General features: G+C 44.0%; 1 protein-coding gene across 1 annotated transcript in view; it reads left to right on the top strand.

Moving 5' to 3' along the window:
* Window positions 1-16,848, top strand: part of TGFB2 (transforming growth factor beta 2) — a 90,923-nt gene that overhangs the window by 47,098 nt on the left and 26,977 nt on the right. The window contains exon 2 of the mRNA XM_052653852.1: window positions 9,695-9,858. Coding sequence (XP_052509812.1) covers window positions 9,695-9,858 — 164 coding nt within the window. The remainder of the gene's footprint in view (window positions 1-9,694; window positions 9,859-16,848) is intronic.

Raw genomic sequence — 16,848 nt, forward strand, 5'->3', positions numbered from 1 at the left:
AGAGGGTCTTAGCCACTGGCTGCCAATTGCCTTCTTTTTGTTGACCATGTTGTGGCCATTGCTGGGTTCTAGACTGGCTGTGTTACTAGCTATGTCTTGAGGGTATTGGCCTCTTTAAAGGCCATTGGATTCAGTTCAGTTACTCAGTCGTGTCTGACTCTTTGCAACCGCATGGACTGCAGTACACCAGGCTTCCCTGTCCATCACCATCTCCCGAAGCTTGCTGGAACTCATGTCCATCAAGTCATGACTGCTTTGCCCCCTATTTTTTAGAAGGGAAAAAAAAAGCATAGATTGAAGAAAAATAAGAAGAGAAAGTGGAGCAATGGAAGGAGAGAAGACAAGGAGGGAGACAGATAAAAAAAGAGTTTGATGAATTTAAAGATGAGACAATGGCAGAGAAGAGTGACTTTGATCACTTAGTCCAACCAGGAGGAGAGCCTCCCACCGTGACGTCATTCCTAAGGAGTGTGTCCCATTCTTGGTCCACCTGCCTGCACAAGTGGATCCAGGCGCTCCCTCCATACACAATCCTGAGCTAAAATGAGAAACGCAGAGAAATCAAAATGGAATAGGTGTCTCCATGTAAGTGGAGTTTTATGAAGGTGATGGAAACTTTGGAGTCGAAGCTAGGAACCCTGTATCTATCATAGTACAATAAGACCAACCACCCTGGGGCTGGCATCATTGTGATTTTTACTTTCTTTCTTTTTTTGGCCCTGTGTAAGAAGGGGCCCAAACAGTTCTGCTGACAGTGTGCACAGTCTCAAATAGTAGCTAGATGAGGGCCAAGTCACATACGCTGATGCTGACACAGTTAGACTCTGGACTTCCAGCAGCATGACAGGTCTGACACCATCTGCCTCTCCAAGACACTCAGTTTCCATCAAAAGTGCTCCAGGGCTGGGTTACACTTAAGAGGAGGGATGGCCAGGGAGAAAATCAGCAACCGCTGGTGATGCGCTGTTTATTCCTCAGTCATTTTGTATTAAATTGCTGGGACTTGAGTGTCAGCAGTGCTTGGGCTGTGGTAGTGAAATCAAATCCATCTCCCGTGTGCCAAGACAAATTGGAGAAAACCCCCGAACACAACTGTCTTGGTTTCTTGCTGGCTGTGTCTGTGTGCACACAAACAGCAGCTCATTCTTGCCCTCTGGCCCTGCGGTGGGTTGCTTGTCTTGCTGCACCCCAGAGGATGTCTAAGGAACCCCAAACTACTTCTCTCAAAGCTCGGGACATCAGGAACGAGGAGTCCTCATCAAGCGCTGTTGAAAGTCCATGTGGATCACGGCAGAGCTTCAGAGAATGTATAGTCATTGCTGGAAAGAGGATGAGAAGTTTGTTGTGTTTATTTGAGGAGCTTGGGGACGAGAACCAGTGGGTGCTTCCCAGGCTCAAGGCATCATGCGTATGTTTAAGGGGGTTCAAAAGATCGTGGGCCATCCTGACCTTAGCACTGTGTCTTTTATGGGGGAACTTTTGCACTGAGCAAACCACAGATCGCTGTATCAGGGCCATTCTTTTAAGGACCATCAGTAAAAATACTAGGCTTTGCATTCAAGTTTCTGGAGCTTTTAATAAGTCAAACAGTTGTAAGGAGTTACTTTCTTGTGCCCGTTTTTGCAATGCAATACTCCAGTGAGTATTGGTATTTCTGCCTGGGGTTGGATTCATGTCTTTGACTCATGGGACTCCTTTGTGCAGAAGGCAGGATATTGTGGTGAAAAGCCGGAGCTTTTGATTGACAGGCCAGCCTTACCTTGACCTTAGCCAGAAGTTACTTGGTTCTCCTTGCTTTTGATTTCTTTATCTGGGAAATGGGGATGGAAACACCTCTTTAGCAGAAATGAAGCATGTAAAGCTATTAGAAAATGGGAGAGGATTGTGAAATAAAATTCTGAGGCTGAGTTGAGACTGTTCTTTTCAGGGTGGGGATGGGGAAATGGGAGTATTTTATTCATCCCTGACTAGGTCATGAGATTGAAGGGAGGGGAAGCCTAGCCAAGTTGATTATAGTCTATAATGAACTTGTAAACTGTAGTCTAGGGCGTTCATGCACGTGTTCTCAGTCACTAAGTTGTGTCTGACTCTTTATAAGCCATGGAGTGTAGCCTGCCAGGCTCCTCTGTCCATGGAATTTCCCAGGTAAGAATACAAGAGCGGGTTGTCATTTCCACATCCAGGGGATCTTCCCGACCCAGAGATCAAACCTGAGTCTCTTATACCATCTTCTGCACTGGCAGATGAGTTCTTTACCATTAGCATCATCTGGGAAGCCCATGGTTTATTTCAGTGGTCCTCAAACTTTAGGGTACATAAGAGTTGCATAGGAGTTTGTTAAAATGCAGAGCATTGAGCATTACCCCATGCCCACTCATGAGAAACCCTGCTATAGAATAGAATCTGTACATCCACACTAAACAACAGGGCCCTAGGATGCTCTGTAAGCCTCTTACAACTTCTCCCCTACAAAGGAATCTAGCTTGTATTTAAAATTCAGAAATGTACACCTTTGATACCATGTATTAAATAGATAACTAATGAGAACCTACTGTATTGCATAGGAAACTCTACTTAAATCATCTGGGGTGACCGAAATGGGAAGGAAATCCAAAAAAGAGGAGATACCTGTATATGTATACCTGATTCACTTGGCTGTACAGCAGAAACTAACACAGCATTGTAAAGCAATTATATTCCAATAAAAATCAATAAAACATAAAATGAAATTCAGGTAACTAGTGAGTGCTTCGGGGAGTAAGACAAACAGAACCTCTGGGCCTCTAACAATCCTTCGTTCCCATGTTGTTGTTCAATTGCTAAGCTGTGTCTGACTCTTTGTGACCCCGTGGATTGCAGCATGCCAGGTTCCTCTTTCCTCCTCTGTCTCCTAGAGCTTGCTCAGAGTCATGTCTACTGAATCGGTGATGCCATCCAACCATCTCATCCTCTTGCTGCTTCTCCTTTTGCCTTCAATCTTTTGCAGCATCAGGGTCTTTCCCAATGAGTTGGCTCTTCTCGTCAGGTGGCCAGATTATTGGAGCTTCAGCTTCAGTGTCTGTCCTTCCAATGAATATTCAGGGTTGATTTCCTTTACCTGGGGTAGAGTCCCCAGTCTAAGTCTTCTCCAACACCACAGCATCAATTCTTTGGCTCTCAGCCTTCTTTATGGTCCAACTCTCATATCCATACATGACTACTGGAGAAACCATAGTTTTGACTATAGGGACTTGTGTCAGCAAAGTGATGTCTCTGCTTTTGAATATGCTATCTAGGTTTGTCATAACTTTTCTTCCAAAGAGCAAGTGTCTTTTTAATTTCATGGGTGGCGCTACTGGTAAAGAACCTGCCTGCCAATGCAAGAGACATAAAAGACATGAGTTCAGTCCCTGTGTCAGGAAGATCCCCTGGAGAAGGAAATGGCAACCCACTCCAGTATTCTTGCCTGGAAAATCCCATGGACAGAGGAGCCTGGCAGGCGATACAGTCCATGGGGTCGCAAAGAGTCAGACATGACTGAAGCGACTGAGTACGAGGCATATCTTTTACCTTTCATTTTGAACTACTGCCCTCTGACTTATCCTAGAAATTCCCCGAGGACATTGAGACCAGTGCCAGTTTCCCTTGGGGGTTCTGTGAGTGCCAGCTTCAGGAGAGCAGTTGTTAGAAATTAAGGTCTCTTTCTTCTTGGCCTCTGCTAATCTGCTTGCTTTGTTAAATAGCACTGGCCTCTCCAGCTAGCAGCCAATGGGTACCTTTTAGCACAGTGGTTCTTAAACTTTGATGGTGCATCAGGCTTTCTTGGATACTTTGCATTTATCCCAGGTTCCCAGGTGAGGCAGATGCTGTGGTCCAAGACCACACTTCCAGAACCACTGCTTTAGTAAATGCAACATATACTCAGGAATACTTGACCCACAATTCCAATGTTTGTCACACACTTTTTTTTCCCACTAGTTTTGTGGTATAAGCAGCCCAATAGGGAACAGACCACAGATAGAGATGACTGAAGCATTGCCCCCCTAAAGGCTGAACTCTGGATGTCCTTGGGTATTTCTTTCAGTCTCCAAATCTCCTCTTTCTGCCAGAGCTCCTCACATATTGGTGACATTGTAAGACCTTTCTTCGGTTTGTGCTTTTTACTAACTTATGTGTTCAGTTCAGTTCAGTTGCTCAGTCGTGTCCGACTCTTTGCGACCTCATGAATCACAGCACGCCAGGCCTCCCTGTCCATCACCATCTCCTGGAGTTCACTCAGACTCACGTCCATCGAGTCAGTGATGCCATCCAGCCATCTCATCCTTGGTCGTCCCCTTCTCCTCCTGCCCCCAATCCCTCCCAGCATCAGAGTCTTTTCCAATGAGTCAACTCTTCGCATGAGGTGGCCAAAGTACTGGAGCTTCAGCTTTAGCATCATTCCTTCCAAAGAAATCCCAAGGTTGATCTCCTTTAGGATGGACTGGTTGGATCTCCTTGCAGTCCAAGGGACTCTCAAGAGTCTTCTCCAACATCGCAGTTCAAAAGCATCAATTCTTCGACACTCAGCCTTCTTCACAGTCCAACTCTCACATCCATACATGACCACAGGAAAAACCATAGCCTTGACTAGAACAGTTCTAATCTGAGCATTGCCATGAGAGGTGGAGTTGTTTGATGCAGAGGGTGTTTGCTGGGAGGATAGAATTCTCTTGTCATCCTTTCTGATGGTCAGGGTTGAGCACAACAGGTAAATATTAAAGTCTGGTGGTGGGGAGCCTGTGAGTATAGTGATGACTGTCATTCCTCTCTGCAGCGGGCAGGAATTGAACACCCAGAGTCCTTGATCAACTGCCCCAGGACACTTTTCTCTTTCTCCTCTAATTCAATTAGGTGGTAAGTGTGGGACATTCAAAGAAGGCCCAAGGATCACTTAGCCCCTTTGTTGCAGGATGGAAAAGGGGATAGGAAGGGACCTTTTTTGAGAGGAAGTTTGTTCTAAACCCAGTTCTTGAATGTTCCATCTGCTCATTTGTGTGATCCTGACAACCTGAGTCAGTACATATGAAGTAGGGGATTATTTACCTTGCTATATAGATGAAGAAATAGGTTCTGAAAAGCTAAATGCTGTCTCTGTTGCCACATAGATAAGACTTTTTTGATTTGGGGTTAAAATTCAGGTGGCCTTAAAGGGCCCCCTGCATGCAGATCCTATAATTATATGGGACTGTGGCAAGACTTGGTCCCTGCTGCCACTGAGTTGCGTCTGATTGTGCTGTTGCGTTGCCAGCCTCGGGTGACACCGCTGCCCCCATGCCCTATCTGAGATGGGTGCCTGACACCGGCTGTCTGGGGGGCAGGGGGCAGGGGTTCCAGCACCAATTCTTGGGACCCAGGAGTATGGAAGGGTGGCAGAGCTCAGGAGTGAGGCTCCATGGCCCTACTCCAGCCCTGTTGTCCCAGTAGATGTCACATTCGTAGCCTAAATTCAAAGGTGAAATGATCAAGGTGTTCAAGACGGCGACCACAGAATATCAGATTCCAGAGTGAGCCTTTTCCGAGCTTGGGAACTAGTACAACTGCTGTGACCACATGCCCGTGAAGCCATCCCTGGGCCATGGGGAACCGAAGGACTCTTAAGTGCAGATTGCTGACCACGAGGTGCTAACATGGGGAGGAGACAATTTACAATGAGTTGATTCGTTATTTGGAACAGATGACAAGTCAACCTAGAATGCATGAAAGTAGCTTGTGATCAGACGCTATCACTGGGCATTCTGTACACCAGTGGTCCCCAGCCTTTTTGGCACCAGGGACTGGTTTCGTGGAAGACAATTCTTCCAAGGGCTGGAGGGTGGGGAGAGCAGGGATGGTTTGGGGTTTATTCAAACTCATTACATTTATTGTGTACTTTATTTCTAAGGTGCTAGACTTTAGAAATCAGTAGTTAGACTTCCCCCTTTTTTTCCTCTCTGTGTATTCCCCTAAGTGAGATTTAGCAGGGATTTGAGGTAAGGGGAACACTAGTCATTGGGTGACATTCTGGAATCTCCTAGGCACAAGCCTTTTAAAGACAGGAAGGCACATGGGATGGCGGTGGGTGAGGAGGGAGGTGAGGTAAGATAGGGGAGTAGAACAAGTTTGGTGGTCTGAAATCCACAGAGCTGGTGGAAAGTGCCATCTGATGGAACCAAGAAAGAGTGGGTCAGACATCAAGAGGAGAGTGCCAGCTAGGATATGCGAGGGCAAGTTGGCAAAGGTCAAACCCAAGTCACTGCCTGACAATGGGGTAGAAGCTGAGTTGAAATACCAGAGGCCTTTAGAGAGAGCTCACATTCCAAAGGGGGACACGAGTCCTTGCAGAAAGTGGAGAAAAAAGCTGCATCCCTCCCAGGCCAGATGTGTGGATCAAGCCATTGAATACGAGCATGGGAATGGAGCCCCAGCACCAGGCGAGGTATAGAGGGGCCATGTTCAGCTCTTTGTACCGTGCTTCTGAGAGCTTCTATGAGGTAAGGATCATGAGTTGGGTCTGAGCAATTTGCTGTGACTTTTATTTTTTCTTCCAGTGCAGACGTATTTGGGAAGTTGCTCAAGTACCTTGGCCAGGCTAGGGGCTGGTCACCCATAGCAGAGGACACCTGGGGACAGCTGGGACCGACCCTTAAAAGTGGTAGTCAGTTCTTGAAGTTACCAGTCTTTATCCAATGAGCTCCTGCTCTTGGATGCTGCAGCAGGGGTTTGGGAAAGGCTGCTGTGTCCTGCTGGCCTGGTCCCTTCACGGAGTCATGAGTCCAAAGCCCAGGCACTGGCGGGGAGGGAAGGGATGCCCAACTGTCATTTCACCTCCTCCGTGAACAGCTTCAACTTATAAAACAAGCACCAGATATGTGGATTTGTATTATCAGGCAGTCAAAACAGCCAACAGAGTTATCATGGCCAGAGGGGAGGAGGGCTGATTGCCAGCTTATAGGGAGCAGAAGAGAACAACGTACTTAACTATACAAGACGCCCGTAAATATTTGCAAACACCCCTTCGAAGCTCGAAAGCCTAGGACTGGATCATTGGATGATTTGCTTAGAAGAAGGAGAAACAAAATTGACCTCCTGGTCTGAAGCGGCCATAAAAAGCAAGTGTGTGTATGGGCAGATGACCAGAAAGGGAAAAAAAAATTGTTCAAAGTTTAATAAACACAAAAGAGAATAAAAATAAATCTCAAGAGTGCTTATTTACAAACTTGATGGAAGGATAAGATTGGGGTGGCCGGGTGTGAACGCTGCATGTCTGTGGAAGTAGCGTAGGCCCCTGGGGTTGGGGGGTGGTTTCCACTGAAAGGAAGGGGGAAACCAGCAAGATTGTTTACTTTTTCTAATGACAGGAAACCCACTGAAGCAGCCTTGCCCTTTCAGGATGCTCTTTCCAAGCATGTTTGAAGCTTCTGCTTGCTGATGGGGAGGCCATGAGAAGAAAAATGCAGAAACTAGGCCTGTGGAAGCTTCTGGCCAACCTGGAGAGTGTGTGAAGCCATCCTCCCAGGCCTCTCTGCCTGGATTCCCAGCCTATTTTCAGCTGAGCTGTCAGGATGGGACCAGCCTGTTCTGGGCTGGTCCCATCCTGGGCTGGTAATGTTCCAGCAGAAAGGTTGATTTTTTCTTTTTTTTCTTACACAGGTTGTTGGATTTTTAACAGTACTATCTGCCGCACTTTACATTTCAATCTTAAAACAACCAAAAATGTCAGTAGGCATTGCTTTTTTGCCAAAGGCAGATGCTACAGCAATGTAAATCCAAACTATAGCCAATTTGGATTTGGGGGCTGTGGCCAACATCACTGCAGATTCTAGGAAGGATCCCTCCTGGATGCTTTAGATTTGGGGAGGTTTGTTTGTTTGATTGTTTCTGAGACTTTGGATCTACAAAGTTTCAGATCACACAGTCATTTGTGAAGCAGTCATCAAGCAGAGCATGGTTTGAAATGTATCACTTCCCCATGAGCTGCTTTCTGAGAGTCATGGGACATGGGGAAAGGATGGAGAAAAGCCTCTGTGAGGGGAAAAAGTACACAGTTCTTAAGATAATGAAATGCTGGTGTGTTCCTAGCATTCAATTTTTCAGTGTAATCATCCCAGAGCAAGGATTTCCCAGGAAATCATGAAAGGTATTTATTTCTATTTTAAGATCAGCAAGATGGTACATTTATTTAATAAGAAGCTAGTCTTGCCAATAACCAGATGCTTAAGTCTTTCAAAACTCCTGTTGATGACCAACTGTGCAAACAGTGGATATTTGGTGAACTTCATATGTGCAGACTTCTGTTCTAGTAGCTGCAGAAAAATATATGAGAAATACTGTCAGTCCTCAGGATTCTTAAAATTTCATTAAGGAGAACAAAATAAGCAAGCATAATAGCAAAATAATAAAAACATTTGTAAGTGGACTGTAGCCCTCCAGGCTCCTCTATCCATGGAATTCTCCAGGCAAGAATACTGGAGTGGGTACCCATTTCCTCCTCCAAGGGATCTTCCCGATCCGGGGATTGAACCCAGGTCTCCCCCATTGCAGGCAGATTCTTTAACCATCTGAGCCACCAGGGAAGCTCCCCCCACCCCCCACCAAAAGAAAACATTTGTAAAGGGCCATAAAAACTGAGAATGATTACATTGTAATGAAGTGACATAATTGAGGAGGGGGTAGAACATCATCGAACCACCAGAGTTGGATGGTACATTCCAGAATAATGAAAGTAAGTTTGCAGGAGATTTTCAAAGAGTATTGTAGGAATATACCTATTCTACCTATACTATAGAAACATACCTGTAACAGCTAGCCTGCCCAGTGTAGATACTTAATAAATGGGTGTTGTATAGGAAGTATGGGGATAGAATTCAAACTTGCTTTGGTTTTGTTTTAACCCTGAGTTATATATCCAAAGGCAAAGACAGGTTACCTCAAAATAACAGCAAAATTCTAGCAGCCCACGAACTTGAAATTGTCGTGGGCTGTCTGCAAATCTGTGTTTTTCATGGCTCAGAGCAGAAGGCATTGGGGTTGGTTCTTTCTCTTCATTCACTAGGATTCCCTGCCACCAGTGAACATTTATGCCGAATAAAGAATTTTAAGACTGGACCTGGTATTGCTACTACGTGTGTGTTTTCATTCAACAGTCCTCACCCTAACTTCACTAGAGGGTGTATTTGGTCCTATGTGTGTCAAAGACCAAATTATAGAAGCCGAAAAAGATGCAGTCCATGAACCTGGAGAGAGTAGAGTGTTTAGGAGCCAAAATTTCAAGGGAAAAAATACATGGGCAAACTGCTTGCCATTAGGAGCTATTTTCTTGGCACATTTGATTAAAGTGTATGCAAGCCTGACAGCTTTCTCCAGGCATCAACTGTCATGAATTTGTTCCAGTTCATAACCATTTAGGATTTTCCACCACTCTGTCAGCTTTCAAAGAAGAGGGTTAACTTCAGGCCCTCAAATGGAATTGGAAGTGGTTTGTTAATCCCTTTTAATCGGCTACTCCTGTAACCAAATGCACATGCTTATTTTTTTTTTTCCTAGTTCAATTGTTAATGATATTAAATTGGCCATTGGAAACGAAATCATTCTATAGATATTTCCTGTAAGGTTTCTTAGGCTGTCTCATGCTGCAGGGTTTTTTGTGAGAGAACAATGAATTTTTATCATTTTCAATGATTGCCCTAACTTTTTACAGATGCCATCCCGCCCACTTTCTACAGACCGTACTTTAGAATTGTCCGATTTGACGTCTCCTCGATGGAGAAGAATGCTTCCAATTTGGTGAAGGCTGAGTTCAGAGTCTTTCGTTTACAGAACCCAAAAGCCAGAGTGCCTGAACAACGGATCGAGCTGTATCAGGTAATTTTGTTTGGGTTGTTTGAATGGGCAATGAGTTTTAAGTCTTAGGATAAAGGACTTAACTACAGACTGAAATTTTTCTGAACTGATACGTCATTTTCTACACTCACAATCATGGGACAGGCCCTTATTTGTTATTCATCTCACAGTGACAGCTTATTCCTGAGTTGCTCAGGAAGACAGAACCTTTAATGTGAAGAGGGGAAGCTCTGAGTGTAAATGGCTGGAATGACCATCCTCTGGAAGGCTCCAGTCCTGAAATTCACCCCCTACTCTGGAAGGTCAGATGGTACAAGACCAATCCCACCCCAAGGAAAGAAGTCAGCCACCTTTCTTTTCTCATCTGATGGCCATCTCTTTCTCCTTTTCTTCCCTTCCTATTGTCTCCTCTCCATCCCTGTTACTCTCTTTTCTTCCCATCTTTGCTACTTCCTGTCTCTTCACTAACCTCATCCAGCCTCCTCTTCCTCTCTGGTTCTACTCAGGCTTTCCAGTCCATCCCCCACCAAATGCACATCCTCTGTTCACCTCTGCCCTCCATTATTTCAGGCAGCCCTGGCATCTCATCTCCCTAAGATCTCATCTTATCATCCTCATCTCATCTCACTGGGCAGCAGTGTCAAAAGATCGTGATGATGGTGGTGATGATGATGGTGATGAATGATGAATGATGATGGTGGTGGTGATGATGGTGATGGATGATGATGGTGGTGGTGATGATGGTGGTGATGATGATGATGATTAATTATGGTGATGATGACGCTGATGATGGTGATGAGTGATGGTGATGATGATGATGGTGATGATGGCAGTGATGATGATGGTGCTGATGCCAAGTTACTGAGAGGTGAGAGATGTTCTTAACAGCTTATTACTCATGTGGCATCAGCATGACCCAAGATCTTTAGGGGGTTCTGATGCACATGAAAGCACTGCTGTAAAAGCTCTGAGTCTAGTAGGGGAGGCAGACATGGTCATGGTGAATATGTCATCGTGTCATATAAACACGGTATGCAGGGGGCAGAGTTGGAAAGATTTCACTATGGACTTGATGTTTGGGTGGGGCCTCAAGAAGCATCTATTGAAGCAGGAAACAGGGTCTCCTTTGACGGGGTCTATAGAAGATACTATAGAGATGGTGCTCAGTGCTAGGGGGTGAGGAAAGACTCAGGGAGAGGATTGCCCTCCAGGGAAGATATGTAAAAGGAGATAAACAAGGTCAAGAACAGACCCAAGAAACCCAATGTTATGGAGGAAACACGTGAGACAATATGACTGAGAAGCGGGCATATCTGAGGGAATGAGAGGAGCTGACATCTGTAGGTGGAAACCTCTAATTGTCCTGGATTGTAAACGTTTGGAAATTTGGTGAAGACTTTTCTTTGCATTTATTAGGAAAATGGAAAAATTATCTCAAATAAATGTTGGTTATGAAATCTCAAAGAATGAAGTTAAAGCTGTTAAGAGTTTTCAAATACTAGTTACATGTGTGTTCATGAAAAGTGATTCTTACTTGTTATAATGGATCCTCAGGTACCTTCCTTGGAGACCTTCGAATTTTAAGGCATGTTCTAAAAGCATCAGACAGAGTCACCTTTCTGTGTACCAGACCCTCTGCTAAGCCCTTTATTAATATTATCTCTGTTCTTACAGCTCTGCTATGAAGTTTGCATGATGAGGCATCTTTTTTTCCCCATTTATTGACATATAATAGGCACATAACATTGTATTAGTTCAAGTGGTACAATATAAGGATTTAATATATGTATATATTGCAAAATATAATAAGTAATATATTAATAATAATTAATAATTAATAATAAGTTCAGTTAACACCCATTGCTTCACATACTCACACGTCTGTTTTTCTTTGTGGTGAGAACTGCTAAGATTGACTCTAGTAGCAACTTTCAAATATTCCATCTAGTATTGCTAACTATGGTCACTATGTCATACATTACATCCCTAGAACTTACTCATCATGTAACTGGAAGTTTGTGCCTTTGGACCACCTTCACCCATTTGAAATATTCTTTCTACTCCTGTATTCTTTCTTATTTTTACAGAAGGTGCTGAGTCACAGAGAAATTAAGTCCCTTGGCCAGAGTCACAGAGCTAGGAGGGGGCAGGGCTGGGATACAAGTCCAACTCTGACTCCCAAGTGCTCAGTCCTCACCACATTTGCTGTTTGTAGCAAATCCTTTCCTACCTCTTTGCCTCAAAATCAGCCAGAATAGAAGAAAAATAAGAGAAACTAGGCCGGCCAGAGGGTGGAGTGATATTTGGAGGGAAAGCAAAGACTGGGTTCTCTGAAAAAGCAGCTTGATCAAAGTTAGTCAGAGATGTTAAAAGATGATTTGAAAATTAAAAACATGATTCCCTGTCCTCCTTTTTCTTCTTTTTTCAATTAAGACGCTCTTACATGCCTCCCTGTACAGATGGATTGTGCTCTCTGGCCCTGTTTTAATTATGTGACATGTGACTTCAGTTAATTGAAGGCAAGGTTTGTTAGGTTTTGTTGCCTGTAACGTAAGCTGCTAAATCACTATTATTCTTTGGCTCCTGACTTTTTGCCCTGAGGTGTGACCTCGGATAGTGGAATACTGATGGTGTGTCTTCCTCACAGAGGCTGTCTCATCTCCAGGAGGGGATCTTTACTTGGAGGCTGGAATTTAGAGGACTTTAATGAGTCCTCAAGGGATGTGTACATTCCCAGAGGTTACTGCAAGCACTGGCCGCCCCATGACATGAGCAGCAAGCTCTGTTCCAGTTAAAGTCCCCAAATTGGAAAAAATGGGGCTTCCCTGGTGGCTCAGCGGTAAAGAATCTGCCTGCCAAGCAGGAGAGACGGGTTCGATCCCTGAGTTGGGAAGATCCCCTGGAGAAGGAAATAGCAACCCAGTCTAGTATTCTTGCCTGGACAGAGGAGCCTGGCAGGCTACAGTCCATGAGGTCTCAAAGAGACGACTTAGCGACTGAACAACAATTGGAAAAGGTACAGCTCAAGATGGAAGCCCATTGAATGGAGACTGTGACCTTGGGTTTGTTCAATGTCACTGAACACAGGAATCTGGGAAGGAGGTAGTTTTAAGGAAAATAAGAAAGACTAACATCTCCTTATCCATCTGGAGCTCAGCTATGTTGCAAGCTAACCTCCTGAAACACAGCCAAGGTCCAGAAGTAAGTCAGAGAGATCCCTGAACACCTTCACAGAAGACTCAGCACACATGCAGCTGAATCACTGGAAAGGCAGCCTTTGGTCCTCTCTGGGACCAAGAAATTTGAAGCACTGGATAGGAAGGAGCGCTGGAGGAAGACACTCTGACAGGAGGAGGTGAACCTTTAGACTTGCAGTGTTCACCAGTGCACCCCAGTGATGCCACTTCAGAAAGTCACAGAATGCAATGTTTCTTATGGATAATTTTCCTAAATCTTATCCTGTTTTTAGTTAACCCAGTCTTTGTCTCTGCGACACCCTGCCTGCCTTCTGATACCTGCTGTGGCCTCATTGAAAATCCCATTTTGGCTTGTTTTTCTCCAACTTTCCACTTGTGTTCAGCGCATTTGGAAGTCTTTGCAGCCTTCAGTGGTAAAGCTCCCTGGTATAAAATTCCCTTCTGTTGGGGGACAGAAATGGATGCTTATGATAACAGCCTTGAATTACGTAGGTGAGGCTAAATTATATTCAGGTAATAACTTGAACTCATGCCATAAAATGCTAGAGAGTTTTACATCCAAAATTGCTTAAAGGTTATTTTGAAAATAAAAGACTTAAATGGACTTAGTTGGAAAGACTTAAAAGACTTAGTTGGAAAGTTCAACTATTCAGAAGGACAAAGCCTCTGAAATTTCTAGAAGCCCTTTGATTACTGTATTACTTAACACATAGCTGACAGCCTGCTTCCTAGAGGAAAAAGATAGGATCACTAGGAAGAGGTTTTCAGGGTGTTTAGATGGTTATATGGATGATTTATTAGGATTATTTATGACATTGATCTTAAGCAGGGGAAGAGTATGTGGGTGTGTGCTCATGTGCGCTCACATGTGGGTGTAGGAGATACTCCCCTACCTATAAAAGCCCTGGGGGAGCTTTTCTACAAGGCCTGCCCATGGCCTCTTTCCTGGAGATTCTGATTGTCCCTGGAAAAGAAAAGATTTCCCTGTGGAAAGATGTGGTTTCCAAGAGCTCTCCTTGTGATTCAGATGTGGTCATTTGCCATGGGCATCACAGATTTAAAACATATCCCAAGGCTGGGGGTCATTCTGTCCCATACTTGTAGATGGTTACTCTTTCTAGAGTCAAAATCCCAGGCAGGAAAGACCTAAGATAGCATTTCTGGGAGCAAGCTCAGAGTTAGTTTCATCTGGGGTTCTGCATCTGTTGATTTCTCCCTGCCCGGGAGAGTCAAGACACCCGAGCTTCTGTGGAAATCATGTTTAGTTTGGCAAGGCGACTCTCTCCTTCCCCTCTCTACAGAATAGTCTGTCAGAGCCGTGATGAATGGTGGTAACATAAAACCGTCCTGTCCTCCTCCTACTCCTGACTTCTGTTATGTTCATGGACTCCAAAGAGCATATACTGGTGTGATCATGATATGACTTCAGATGGACAGCAATATCACACGGAATAGGAAAGGGATAAAGCCTTCTGATATGAAGGGAAAGAGGAAGACGGACATTTTTTTCCAAATAGCAGTGACCCTTACTGTATTTTTAGAGATCTATGCCTCAATCACGCTTGTATTTATGATTAAAATCATGCCCAGAGTTATGAGAAGGGGAAAAAATAGGAAAGAGGAGTCTTCTTCCATTTGGATATCGCCAGCATGAGCAAGTGAATCTGCCACCTTGGAGGAAGCTAAGTCCTCAGATTTACAAGCGAAGAAATGAGTCACCAAGAAATTAATAAGTTATTTAAGAGTGTCTATGACCTTGTGGCCACATGAGACCACCAAGGAATACTTGTGTTTAGGGATGCTGACCTCCAAAGACTTTGGACCTTCCAGCTATTTATAGCTTCCTCTCACCAACTTATATCCTTTTCACACTTACTGCCCTTTTTAAAAAAAAATTGAAGTCAAGTTGATTTATAATGTTGTGTTAGTTTCCGTTGTATAGCAAAGTGATTCAGTTATATATATACATATATATGTATATATATTCTTTGTCAAGTTCTCTTCCCTTATAGATTATTACAGAATAATGAGTATACTTCCCTGTGATATACAGTAGATCCTCAAACTCTTAATTTACACCCATCTCCCTCCCTTTTCATAAGTTTTTTTTTTTCTGACTGTGGCTCTGTTCACTGCTCATTTCAAACTTTATCTCCTCTAGGATAATAAGATTTGTACCTTTATAACTTTTTCGATTAGTCCCTGTTTAATCGACTACCCCAAATTTTATGGCCTCAAATACCAAATTTTAATCGATTTTTTAGGAGTCAGAAACTTAGACAGGACTTGACTGGGCTGTTCTGCTGCTCCGTGTGGCTTTGACCTGGGTCACTTGATGGTGCTCAGGTGGCAGCTGGGCTGAACTGAATGATCTATAATGAATTTGCTTCTAAGCTTGGAGCTGGGATGGGATGACTGAGCCCCTCCTCCTCTCTAAGTAGTTTCAGGATGTACCCATGTGGTCTTCCCAGAAGAGGAGTCAGGCTTTTTTACCTGAGGCTCAAGGGCCCCAGTGTCCAAGGCAGAAGCTGCCGGTCCACTTAAAGACAAGGCCCAAACCTAGCAGATCTTCCCTTTCCCCTTATTCTATTGATCAAATGTGCTACAGGCACAATTCAAAGGGAAAGGAAATAGATCCCATCTCTTGATAGAAAGAGTGTCAAAGAAGTTGCACCCACCCTTAATCTGCCACATCAACACACTGTACAGGGTCATAGGCAGAAAACTCTGAGTGAGCGCCTCCTAGCATTGGTACCAGCATTGATGCCAGTCATCCAACAATATGGAAGGAAAGCTATGACAAAACTAGACAGCATATTAAAGAGCAGAGACATCACTTTGCTGACAAAGATCCAGATAGTCAAAGCTATGGTTTTTTAGTGGTCATGTATGGATGTGAGAGTTAGACCATAAAGAAGGCTGAGCACTGAAGAACTGTACTTTTGAACTGTGGTGCTGGAGAAGACTCCTGAAAGTCCCTTGGGCTGCAGGGAGATCAAACCAGTCAATCCTAAAGGAGATCAACCCTGAATATTCATTGAAAGGACTGATGCTGAAGCTGAAGCTCCAATACTCTGGCTACCTGATGTAGAAGAGCTGACTCATTGGAAAAGACCAAGATGCTGGGAAAGATTGAGGGCAGGAGAAGGGGACGACAGAGGGTGTGATGGTTGCATGGCATCACTGACTCGATGCACATGAGTTTAAGCAAGTTTCAGAGGCAGTGAAGGAGAAGGAAGCCTGGTGTGCTGCAGTCCACACTCTGCAAAGAGTCAGAGTTCAAACTTAGTGACTGAACAACATAAATAATCTAGCCATATATATCAGACTCAGCTTGTGCCTTGCAGTTTCTCAGGGTCTGGTGGAGGAACAGATGTGTAAATGGTGTTTCAATAGTACTGCCTTTCTTCTAATTGAAATATACCCAAGAGACTTCTAGTGCAAAATCTGGAGAATCCAGAGGAATGCCTCAGAACTCATTCCTTCCAGAAGGGAATTGTGAGAATTTGGCAACATCCGAACATCTTGGTTTGATTCCTTGGGTGGACAGGCAGATAATTCCAAGATAATACACCATCTGCCTGAATCAAGATATTTCTTTGAGCCCAGAAATACTTACAGCAGAAATATCTGAATGCATCAGCTTGAGATAGAAGTAAGTTTGGTGAATTACTATGCACAGTATTGTTTTTCATTTGCTAGTTCACTAGTCACCCTTAATGAGACAGCATGGTGCAGTGTTCAGTGGTGTGAGTATTGCGATCTAAATTTTCTTAATAATTCCAGTTCACTTGCTGTTTATTGTAAGGGTGAA

Source organism: Budorcas taxicolor, chromosome 16 (assembly GCF_023091745.1).
Source record: "Budorcas taxicolor isolate Tak-1 chromosome 16, Takin1.1, whole genome shotgun sequence".
Taxonomy (NCBI): Eukaryota; Metazoa; Chordata; class Mammalia; order Artiodactyla; family Bovidae; genus Budorcas; species Budorcas taxicolor.